This window comes from Hypanus sabinus, chromosome 13 (genome assembly GCF_030144855.1).
Source record: "Hypanus sabinus isolate sHypSab1 chromosome 13, sHypSab1.hap1, whole genome shotgun sequence".
Lineage (NCBI taxonomy): Eukaryota > Metazoa > Chordata > Chondrichthyes > Myliobatiformes > Dasyatidae > Hypanus > Hypanus sabinus.
In genome coordinates, this window is record NC_082718.1 from 82,309,042 (window position 1) to 82,321,434 (window position 12,393).

Here is a 12,393-nt window from a genome sequence, read left to right on the forward strand (position 1 = left end):
GATGTTACTTCAACTCAGAGCAAGTGCAGATCTGTAAATGTAGGCTTAATAGGGCAATATGTCTTACTATATTTTATGACATGAGTAGAAAATGTTTAATGATCCTAAGTTTTAGGACACCATACTAGGGCAGGACAACTGAGAAGCTGTGAAGCAGGTAAGTGCATGTAAAGAATTCCTTCAGCACACGGGGTGGATGTGAAGAGGACATTTCCTTTGGGGGGGAGTCTAGGATCAGAGGCCACAGCCTCTGATAGAGGAACATCTATTTGGAACAGAGATGAGGAGAAAGTTCTTTAGGCAGAAAGTGGTGAATCTGTGGAATTTGTTGCAACAGGTGGCGATGGAGGCCATGTCACTGACTGCATTGAAGGCAGAGGTGAATAAGTGCTTGAAGATTGAGAGAGGAATGGATAGCCAGGTTGAAATGGCGGATCTGACTTGATGGGCCACTTGGCCTAATTCTGCTCCTGTGTCTTAAAGTCTTATAGTAGCTGCGCAGGGGCATTTAGCTGAAGTTGAGAAAAGAGAAATAATTGGTCACAGTAATGAAGGTGATAAGACGTCAGAAGCCCATTTTGTGATCAATTAATGACAACAGATCTGTAAGCAGTTTGATTCAGTTTAAGATAGTTATGAGAGAAAGCATGGAGTCTGTGCTTGAGAATTGAACTTAAAGCACAGCACAATTAAGCCCTTCCCAATATTTGATGAAATATATACATTGAAAACTCCCTAATGGAGGTTTATAAAATTATGTGAGGCATAGGTAGAGTAGATAGCCAGTATTTTTTTCTCTGGATACTAGGGAGCATGCATTCAGGGTGAAAGTGAAAAGAATATGCTGCCAGGGATGTTGGTGACGAAGGCAGATACGATAGAAGTGCTCAAGAGGCTTTTAGAGAGTCACAACAATATACAGAGAATGGAGGGATATGGACCATGTACAGCCAGAAGGGATTACAGCTGCATTACATTACTTCAGCACCACATTGTGGGCCGAAGGGTCTGTTCCTGTGCTGTACTGTTAACGTTCCTTTTATTTGGAAGAGCGTTCAGTTTGTGCAGTCTGACGGTTAAGAGGTATTGGGGGATGTCAAAAGAGATGGCGATGAAAGATATTACCTGTCATTGATGTGAATATTGAAATTAATGCTGTGTTCTACAGCTCACTCTAACCTTGCAGCTAAGAAGGCAGTAATTCTTCTATTTAAAAATGCTAAATGAACACTCAGATCACATAAATTTTGCTCATCAATCCTTTTACTTAGACAGGTTTATTGTTGTAAGCAAGATTTATATCTTTCAATTTTGCAAAAAAGATTTCAGAAGCGGTTGTGTTGCGACCTGCTTATGTAGTGTGGGTATCTCTGTTTCAGTAGGATGTGCTCAAACAGTGAAACAGAGAGCGAGGCTGGAGATCTTCTTGATCAGCAGTTCGAAGAGATAAACAATAAACTGACGTCCATTACTGATCCAACAGGATTCCTCAGAATGGTCAGCAGGAACAACCTCTTCAATAGGTAAGGAAGGGTTTCATATGTATTTTCTTAAAATCACAGCATTGCTGCATATTGTTTATAATTCACTGGCTATACAGTTTGTAATTTACTGATAGAATACATTGTGTTATGTTTTGCAAAGAGACTTCTGCAATGAAATAAGTGATTTGCACGGAGTGTTAATACATTTAGGTGGAGTGGTGGATCGATGTCTCTACCAAGCACTCCTTCCCTCTGCTGGCCTGTCCTCTCTCCATTAGAGTTACATGAAGCCATGGAAGCCAGTGGTGGATGGTCGTTTGAGCAGCTGGTGCACGTGAGAAGTCCTAGTTATGCGACCACGGATGCCAGGCTGACAATCTCCGAAGAGTATTGATAATGGCTGGGGTCACCTCTCTTGTAAAGGCACTGCCCAGAAGGTGGCAATGGCAAACCACTTCTGTGGAAAAATTTGTGAAGAACAATCATGGTCATGAATAAGATCATGATCTCCTGTGTCATGTGGCATGGCACATAATGATGATGATGATTAATACCATGACATGTACATTGGTATAGAAATTACTGTTGTTTATTCGTCTGCTTTTTTCAGTATAATTTAAATACAAAATTTCCTCATCATCCAAAACTACAGCCTGACCTCATTGTCAATGTAAGCTGCGGTTCCTGGATCCCCATCAGTTGCTCTGCCTGTCTGCAGATGATTACTTTCCATGGCATTTTTAAAAATCATAAAATGATTGGTTCAATTTTTTTTTACCAAAAATGAGGCACCAATCTTTACTGCAAAACTTGTGTTTCTTCCCAGTTTTCTATTGCTTGTGTGTCCTTGGCAATTTTGTAGATTTATTATGGTTTTGCTCTTCATGCGCGGCATTTTTCCTTGAGGGTCGTATTCTGCACTCGCATTATGTCCTGGTGAATTACTAATTACTTTGAGTTGAAGCTCCGTGGTTGCAGTTGCATGCCAGATCATCAGATCTCATCTCTTTCTTTTTCTAAGGTCAGATTAGTTTCTTGAAGCAATCTTTTTCTGTAGTTCCATACATAACTCCCTCAAATTATTTCTTCAAGTATGAAAATCACTTTTCACACTGCTGTACTGCATTAATCGAGTGACTCACCAGTCTATTACCTTCTATTGTTTTTACACTTCTGAAGCAGCTGGTATTACCTGGAGAAATTCTTCAGCACGTGCCCTATCTTGTATACAGTCAGTGGCCATTTAGTTAGGTACACTTGTACACCTGCTCATTAATGCTAATATCTAATCAGCCAAATCAGGTGGCAGCAACTCAATGCAGAAACGCATGCAGACATGGTCAAGAGGTTCAATGGTTGTTTAGAGAGAAAATCAGAATGAGGAGGAAATGTGATCTAAGTGACTTTGACCATGGAATAATTGTTGGTGCCAGATGGGGTGGTTTGAGTATCTGAGAAACTGCTGATCTCATGGGATTTTCACGCACAGCAGCCTCTAGAGTTTACAGAGAGTGGTGCAAGAAACAGAAAGCATTCAGTGAGCAGCAGTTATGTGGGCGAAAACGCCTTGTTAATGAGAAACAGAGGTGAATGGCCAGACTGATTGGTGCTGACAGGAAGACGATGTTCAGGCAAATAACCACATGTTATTCTGCACACTGTAGTATGCAGAAAAGCATCTCTGACCACACATCATGTTGAACCTTGAAGTGGACAGTATGCAGCAGCAAAAGACCACAAACGTAAACTCAGTGGCCACTTTATTAAGTACTGATGGTATATCCCCTCTTTTACCCAGGCTGTCCTTGCACACGCCTCTATCCCTCTCATAGACTTGTTCTGTCTGCTGCCCCAGCTTGTATCTATTCCTCTTTAATAATAAGAATCACCAAGATTATTACAAAGAAAATTTAGTTTTTATTTCACGCAAACTAAGGTTTGTTCATTCATTATGTGCCATGTCGTATGACATAGATGATCATGGTCTTTCTATGCCCATGATTGTTCTTGGCAAATTTTTCTACAGAAGTGGTTTGCCATTGCCTTCTTCTGGGCAGTGTCTTTACCAGGTGGGGGACCCCAGCCATTATCAATGCTCTTCAGAGATTGTCTGCGTCAGTGATCGCATAACCAGGACTTGTGATATGCACAAAATGCTCATACGACCATCCACCACCTGCTCCCAGGATTTCACATGATCCTGATTGAGGAGTTTGGGGGGGGGGAGGCGCTAAGTAGGTGTTGTGCCTTGCCCAAGGGTGACCTGCAGGCTAGCGGTGGCAAGGAGCGCCTTACACCTCCTTTGGTAGAGATGTATCTCCACCCTGCCACCTAAAATGGTAGCTCTATACAAGGCAGGAGATATGAACTATAGAAACTGATCTGTTTGCTGTTCACAGAGGCAACCCCAAAAATTTTATGGAAGAGTGAAAATACTCATGTGATCTCACTAGCAGAACCATAGATCTCCTTACATATCCACGTCCTTAGTCAATTGTGAGATAGTGGTTACTTTTACTTTTTTTAAATATCTATTAACTTACGGGATGTGGGTGTCACCAGCTAAGCCAGCATTTATTGCCCGCCCCTAGTTGCTCTTGAGAGGGTAGTGGTGAGCTGCCTTCTTGAACTGCTGCAGTCCCTGAGGTGTAGGTACGCCCACAGTGCCGTTATGGAGAGAATTCCGTGATTTTGACCCAGCAACAATGAAGAAATGGCAACATGTTTCCAAGTCAGGATGGTGAGTGACTTGGAGGGGGATTTCCATGTGGTGATGTTCTCAGGTATCTGCTATTCTCATCCTTCTAGATGTTAGTGGTTGTGGGTCTGGAAGGTGCTGCCTTAGGAACTTTGGTGTTGTTGCAGTGCATCTTGTAGATAGATGTTGCAACTGGTCATCAATGGTGAAGGGATTGGATGCTTGAGGAAGGGGTACCAATCAAGTGGGCTGCCTTTTACTGGATGGTGTCAGGCTTCTTGAGTGTTGACGGAGCTGCACTCATCCAGGTGAGTGGCGAGTATTCCATTGCACACAGCAGGATTCCTAGCCTTTTACTTGCTCTGGTGTTTATATGACTAGACCAGTTCCATTTCCTGTCAATGGTAACCCCCAGTAGGGAATTCAGTGATGGCGATGCCACTGAATGTAAAGAGAAGTCACTTACACCCTCGCCTGGTGCCTTTGGTCACAAAATGAAGGAATTCTTTGCCTATCTGCAGTGTGAGTTACATCATCTCTGAGTCACCTAAACCAAGGGAAAGGGAGCAAATGTTGGCCTGAAGCATGAAGGAATGTTGGAAAAAGCTGTGTAAATATTGTGTGTGTCATGCATCAGCTGTGCAGAGTTTATCTGGCTGTAAATAAACAGATTTGAAAGGAAGCATGACAATTAAGCAAGAGTACACTATATCTGCTTGGCTGGTACCGTATCACTTTGGCCCATTTTCTAATTGCACATACAATAGTTTGCAGGACACTTAAACTTTCTCAGCTTGAGATTGCTGCACCAACTCTGATTAACATAGAACATTGAACAGCTTAGCACAGTACAGGCCCTTCAGCCCATGATGTTGTGCTGACCACTTAACCTACTCCAAGATCAATCTAAATCTTCCCTCATGGGTTCAATTTTCTTTCATCTATGTGCCTATCTGAAAGTCCCTGCCTCCACCACCAACTTCACTGATTATGCATTCCACTCTCGAAGTACAATCTTAGCTGGCCAGTGGTGGTGTGGCTTCAGCACCAGACTTTGAGGTGAGAAGCCCTGAGTTCGAATCTGGCCAGCTCCTTGCATGTTTTCCATCCGTGCTGGGTTGAGCATTGAGCTAGCAACTTGGCCTTGTAAAAAACTGTCAAATGCTAGGAAGACGGCAAAAATGCCACCCAATGCACTACAAGGTGTGGAAAGGAGCAACAACTGTAAAATCCTACCTCTGACTATCCACCAATATGTTGCTGCAAACGTCTTAAAATCATGCCCTCTCATATTACCCATTGCCGTTCATAAAAAAGGTGTGGGTGTCCCCCTTACCTGTACCTCTTATCATCTTAGAATCATAAAAAATGACAGCCTATTTTTCCAGCTGGTCCAGATCCTGCTGCAAGCTCTGATAGTCTTCCTCACTGTCCACTACACCCTCAGTCTAGGTGTCATCCACAAACTTGCTGATCCAGTTAACCAAGTTATCATCCTGATCATTGATATAGATGACATGCAAGAATGGACCCAGCACTGAGCTCTGTGGCACACCTCTAGTCACAGGCTTCAATCAGAGAGACATCCATCTATAAGACCATAAGACATAGGAGTAGAATTAGGCCATTCAGCCCATTGAGTCTGCTCCCCCGTTCCATCATAGCTGATCCTGGATTCCACTCAACCCACCTTCTCGTCATATCCTTTGATGCTTTGACCAGTCAGGAAACAATCAACTTCCACCTTAAATATATGCACAAACTTGGCCTCCACCACAGTCTGTGGCAGAGCATTCCACAGATTTGCTACTCTGGCCAATAAATTCCTCCTTACCTCTGTTCTAAAAGGTCGCCCTTCAATTGTGCCCTTTAGTTCTGAATGCCCCCACCACAGGAGATGTCTTCACATCCACCCTATCTAGTCCTTTCAACATCCAGTAGGTTTCAATGAGATCCCCGCGCATTCCAGTGAGTACAGGCTCAAAGCTGCCAAATGCTCCTCATATGTTAACCCCTTCATTCCTGGAATCATCCTCGTGAATCTAGACTCTAGACTCTCTCCAATGTATCCTTTCTGATATATGGGGCCCAAAATCTACCACCAATCTCTGGCTTCTCCCACAAAGCCAGTACCTCATTCAATCTTATACAGCTCTTATCAAGTTACCTCTCGTCCTCCTTCACCCTGAAGTGAACAATTGTAAGCCTCCTCATCGAGAGCAGTGCTAAGCCTGCTGCTGGCGTTTGTAGTACTTGAGTGTCACTTCAATGTTCAGTCCAAGTTCTACAGTGTATAATTACTCAGTAAAGGAGCAGGTAAAGAAATTTCAAATGCCAGTTTACTTGTGGCCACAACAGCTAAGCTTGTGTGTGTTCTTTTGCATGACTATGTTATCTTTTGCTCACATTTTGAAGGTGCTGTGTATGTTTTGCACCTTGGTCCCAGAGGAATACAGATTCATTCAGCTGTATTCATGTATGATTGAATAATAATTAAGCTTGACTTTGAACTTGAATAATGTTCCTTTGCAATAAATTGGACAAGGTAATGAAGTAAGAATGGATAAAACCTTCTCAATATTTGATAAGCCCTTAGACAAATCTTGCATCTGGTTATGAATGTGAAGTTTGTAGCATCCATGATATGAAAATTTCTGATTCTGATTCTAAAATGCAGGGAGCAAAATAAATATCAGTAATCAATCAGAGAATCATTAAGCCAGATCAGAACACCTGTGCCTTCTAAAAACAGCAAATGTCACCCCATTCTTCCCCTGGCAGTCTATATATTCAACGTACAGTTTCCCAGCCCACTTTGTTGCACACCTACTCATACTGTTTTGTAAAATTATTAAGACAGACAATGCAAAAACAGGCTCTACATGGACACTGATTTCACATCAATCATCAAGCACCCATTTACACTAAACCAGGGGTTCCCACCCTAGGGTCCACAGACCACTCGGTTTATTGTAAGGGTCAGTGGCATAAAAAAGGTAGGGAACCCCTCCTCTAAACCTACACTTTCTTTTCTCCTCACATTCCCATCAATATCCTCCAGATAATCCACTGCCCATCTGCCCACTAGGTCAGTAACGTCCTGATATTTTACAAATCATTCGTTGTCGTCGTTTTCTGCTGTGACATAGGTGATCACAGTCTTTCCATGACCATGATTGTTCTGGGCAAATTTTTCTGCATTAGTGGCTTGCCATTGTCTTCTTCTGGGCAGTGTCTTTACAAGACAGGTGACCCCAGCCATTATCGATACTCTTCAAAGATTGTCTGCCTGTAAGCAGGACTTGCAGTATGGACCAGCTGCACAAATGAACATCCACCACCTGCTCCCATGGCTTCACATGACCCTGATCAGAGTGCTAAGCAGATGCTGCAACATTTGTAGGGTGACCTGCAGGCCAGCGGAGAGAAGGAGTGTCTTATACCTCCTCTGGTAGAGACATATCTCCACTCAGCCACCCATACAAATTATTATTGCAGAAGAATACTTCATGGATTGGACATAGGATTGTCTTGAAAACAAACTGGCTCATCCCTGTTTATTTGTAGCCAGCAGACTCCATGGAATTGGAAGTAACCTGATTACATGGGCTGGTATTTTTAAGGGAATGGAGATCTAGATTAGGGATAAAGAGTTCGCTGAATGAAGAAATATGACAAGTGTTGTTTACTAAGGGATCCGCACTGAGTTCTCAATCTTTAGCATTTCAAAATAAATTGTACGAATGAAGATAGTTGCTTGGAGATTACACTAAGGAGGCAAAACAATTTCTGTAATTTGAGACAGGAACTTGTTAAGAGATTTAGATTGGTTGATTGAAAGAACAGAACTGCAGTGGAAATTTATTGTGGGGAAGTGTGAAATCATCTGGTTTATATTTAAGGAAGAAATGGAAATATTGGTAATATGTGCCAATGAGTTTTAGTGGAAAAGGATGCGCGTGTTTTTTTCACAAAGTTAATAACTTTGTACATGTACAGATAGTCAATAGAAAAGAAATTTTAAATAGGCAATGTAATGGAAATTTTTTACAAATCTGGCAGAAATCTGAATTAGGACAGAAAATGCTGGAAACACTGGACAGACCAGCCAGCATCTGTGGTGAGAGAGCTACTATTTCAGATTGAAGTTCCTTCCTCAGAACTGGGAACAATAAGCACAGGAAATTCTGCAGATGCTGGAAAATGCTGGAGGAACTCAGCTGGTCAGGCAGCATCTATTGAAATGAATAAACAGTTGAGGTTTGGGCCAAGATCCTTCATCAGGACTGGAAAGATTGGGGGGAAGCTGCCAGAATAAAAAATGTGATTGAAAGGAAGGAGGATGGCTAGAAGGTGATAGGTGAAGCCAGGTGGGTAGGAAAGATAAAAGGCTGGAGAAGAAGGAATCTGATCAGAGAGGAGAATGGACCGTAGGAGAAAGGAAGGAGGAGAGGACCCAGGGGGAGGTGATGGGCAGGTGAGAAGAGGTAAGTAGCCAGAGTGGGGGATAAGGAAGAGGGACGGGGAGAGAAACAGTTATTTTACCAGATGGAAAAGTCAATATTCATGCCATCAGGTTGGAGGCTACCCAGACGGGATATAAAGTGTTGCTCTTCCACACTGAGGGTTGCCTCATCTTGGTGTAAGAGGAGGACATGGACTAATGTGTGGGTGTGGGAATGGGAATTGGAATTAAAATGTTTGGCCACCAGGAAGTTCCGCTTTTGGCAGATGGAGTGTAGCCTATCTGTCGGCACTCAGTCACCTGTCGGCGATTTCCCTCTTTCCATGTTCCCCCGCAACTTGCTTTTCCCTACTTCCCAGTTCAGATAAAAGGCCTTTGGCCTGAAGCATAAACTCGGCTTCCTTTTCCGCAAATATTTCCTCACCTACTGAGTGCTTCTAGAATGTGCTGATTTACTTTTAGTCCATGGAATATTGGCCTTTACTTCAAGGTGATTGAGTTTCAGAAGTGATATTTCACTTTAATCCTAGAGTTATAGAAAAGTACAGCTGAGTAACAAGCCCTTTGGCCCATCTAGTCAATGCCAGATCATTTAAACCACCTACTTCCATCAACCTGCACCAAGACCATAACCCCTACCATCCATGTACCTATCCAAACTTCTCTTTAATGTTGAAATTGAGCTTGCATGCATCACTTGTGCTGTCACCTCATTCCGCACACACACACACACACACACATATATATATCATAATTGTTCAGGAAATTGGCAAGACTTCATCTGGAGGTCTGTATGCTGCTCCAGTCACCTCCCACATGCAAAGATGATTTGGTGTTGAAAGATTCTCCAAGATGGCATGAGGATAGTTCACAATACATTTGGCTTGTTTGCATTTAAGATGCCAGGGTTAACTCCATGGAGGTACTAAAAATGATAGAGTGGCTCCGTGGAGAAATGGAGAAGTATTTCCCCAGAAGTAGGAATCCAGAAGGACTGTTACATAAATCGATTTCACTCTCATTTCTAAATCAAAACTACTCTAGGATTTGAGCACCCAGCCACCTAATAGTTGACAGATCCAAGGCAAATAAGGGTCTGCCTGCTGAGTTGCCTGATTAGTGGATGTACAGTGTCCTGTGGCATTAATTAAAGAATCTTACCATTAAAAGCAGTGAATTTCTCCCTTAATATTTCTTCCCTTAATCAACAATACCAAAAGCAGATTAACTCGTAATTCATCTTATTATCTTATAGAAGTGGGCTGTCATGATGAATTACTGCACTTCAAATATAACAAATTGGTTGTAAAGAACTTCGTGGTGTTGAGGTTGTGATAAGCCACAATACAAATGGTCTTTCTTCTTTTCCTACATCTTCCTCAAGACCTTGCGTTATGTTTCCAGGGACATAAGGACTTCTGTTGTAAGGCCTGCTCGTACCACAGTGTCCATTTCTGTACAGCCCTGCCCTTATGAAGCCTTGGGCACTGAACCATACCGTGTAAAAGCTACTGGCTTCAAGTGACTTGTATTAGCTGGAAAACAACATTAGCTTTTCTTTGTCTGTCCTCTTTGACTCACTTTACACTTCCACAGCCATCATTCTGTATCCTGCCATGGATATGAGGTGATTATGATATTTCAGAAAGTCCATGGTTGTCCATTTGCTGAATGACAAAAATTTTTCATGCTCCTTTTATAAACTGCACTTCAGTTTTAATCTTGTTGCATTTTTCTCTCTATGAAGTTAAAGTCTGGGCTGTGTAGGTAGTTATTCAACATGGAAACATTATATGATAATGGTACTAGTCACAGAGTGGCGGGATATAGATATGTCTCTGCCAAAGGAAATGTAAGGTGCTCCTTCCCTCTGCTTGCCTGCAGGGCAACCTTGGCCAAGGTGGACGGATGGGAAATGGAGAAGGAGGGGGAGGGGACTGGGGTGCGTTACCGGAAGTTTGAGAAATCAGTGTTCATGCCATCAGGTTGGAGGCTACCCAAACAGAATATAAGGTGTTGTTCCTCCAACCTAAGTGTGGCCTCATCATGACAGTAGAGGAGGCCATGGATGGACATATGGGAATGGGAAGTGGAATTAAAGTGGGTGGCCACTCGGAGATCCTGCTTGTTCTGGCAGATGGAGCATAGATGCTCGGTGAAGCAGTCTTCAGATCTACATTGAGTCTTGCTGAAGTACAGGAGGCCACACCAGGAGCACTGAGCACAGAAAATGACCCCAACTGACTCACAGGTGAAGTGTTGCCTCACCTGGAAGGACTGTTTAGGGCCCTGGATGGTAGTGAGGGAGGAGGTGTAGGAGCAGGTGTAGCACTTTTTCTGCTTGCAAGGTTAAGTGCCAAGAGGAAGATCAGTGGGGAGGGACGAATGGACAAGGGAGTCATGTAGGGAGCGATCCTTATGGCAAGCAGAAAGTGGGGGGGAGGGAAAGATGTGCTTAATGGTGGGATCCCATTGGAGGTGTCAAAGGTTTCGGAGAATTGTTTGCTGGACCTGCGTGAAATGGAATCGATGTGGTTGAGGGCGCCATTGATGGTGAAGGAAGGGAAGCCCCTTTCTTTGAAAAAGGAGATCTCCATTGTTCTAGAATGAAGAGTCTCATCCTGAGAGCAGATGCAGGAGAGATGGAGGAATTGAGAAAAGGGGATGGTGTTTTTACAAGTAGTAGGGTGGGACAAGGTGTAGTCTAGGTGTGGTCTGTAGAAAAATTTGCCAAGAACAACCGTGGTTGTAGGAAGCATGCATCTGTTCTCTATCTGCTTTGTATTCTGTGTTGTGATTCTGTGTTCTGTGTTTATTTGGGTAGCTAGGCACCTGGGTGAGGGCATGGTAAAAGCAAAGATTTTTATTATATATTTATGCTTTGTTGTGGGCAGTTTAGAGCTGGGGATCATTACGTGTCTTTTGTTAACCACTTATCGCTTAAGTCACATTTAAGTGCTTTTAGTATCACTAGTTTTAGCTTCATAAGTTTCATTGCTTCAAGATTGTATGTTTTGCTAGTTGTTAATAAAGGATCAAATATATTTCTTTGACTTTTTGAAACTATTATTGGATTGATTAGAGGGTGCATCATACAAATTAACAACCCGTGTGGCAGCAGCAGTGGCATTGTTTTGTTTGAGTTGCCGCCACAATGGTCACGCTCACATCATAGCACATGGCACACAACGAACAAATGAACTAGTCACAAGATCAGACGAAGAAGCAGGTTTTATTACCCTTCTCTGTCTCAAAGGTCAGCCATCCCCCCACAAAGATTTTACTATTTGTGATTTGCTTTACAAATGTGGTTAACTAGTTCTACTATTTGGAAACATGTAAGTCCATCATTTCTGTTGGTTGAAGATGTTCTCTCAGTTGAGATATTAAGTATGCACAGAATATTGACCATTCATTTCAGTATGCTTTATCTGAGCAGATACTGAATCACAGAATTCACTGGCACCTCTCACATTAGTGAACCACATTGGAATTATAATGAAGTGTATAAAGGTCGGAACATGCATTCCTACCCGTGTTTTATTCAAACTCTGCCCTATTTCTCACATGTCAGTACTGCACTTGTTAATGTCTTTTGCATGTTTATTTGGATAAGATTAGACTTTGGCAGGGCAGATTTCCTTTTAGCAGGTGCACAGAATCAGAGAAGTTAACAGCATAAAAGAGAGCCAATTGGCTATCGAAAGGTTCTGGCGTTTTGCTAAAGCATGCATATGCTGGCCATG

The 12,393-nt window shown here is 42.6% G+C and overlaps 1 protein-coding gene across 7 annotated transcripts in view; it reads left to right on the top strand.

The window, feature by feature from the left end:
- ttc28 (tetratricopeptide repeat domain 28) overlaps positions 1-12,393 on the top strand; it is an 886,755-nt gene that overhangs the window by 743,657 nt on the left and 130,705 nt on the right. For 5 of the 7 annotated variants that reach the window (XM_059988046.1, XM_059988048.1, XM_059988052.1 and 2 more), the window contains one exon: positions 1,380-1,523. In XM_059988046.1, coding sequence (XP_059844029.1) covers positions 1,380-1,523 — 144 coding nt within the window. The remainder of the gene's footprint in view (positions 1-1,379; positions 1,524-12,393) is intronic. The other 2 variants (XM_059988047.1, XM_059988049.1) reach the window with 1 other exon arrangement.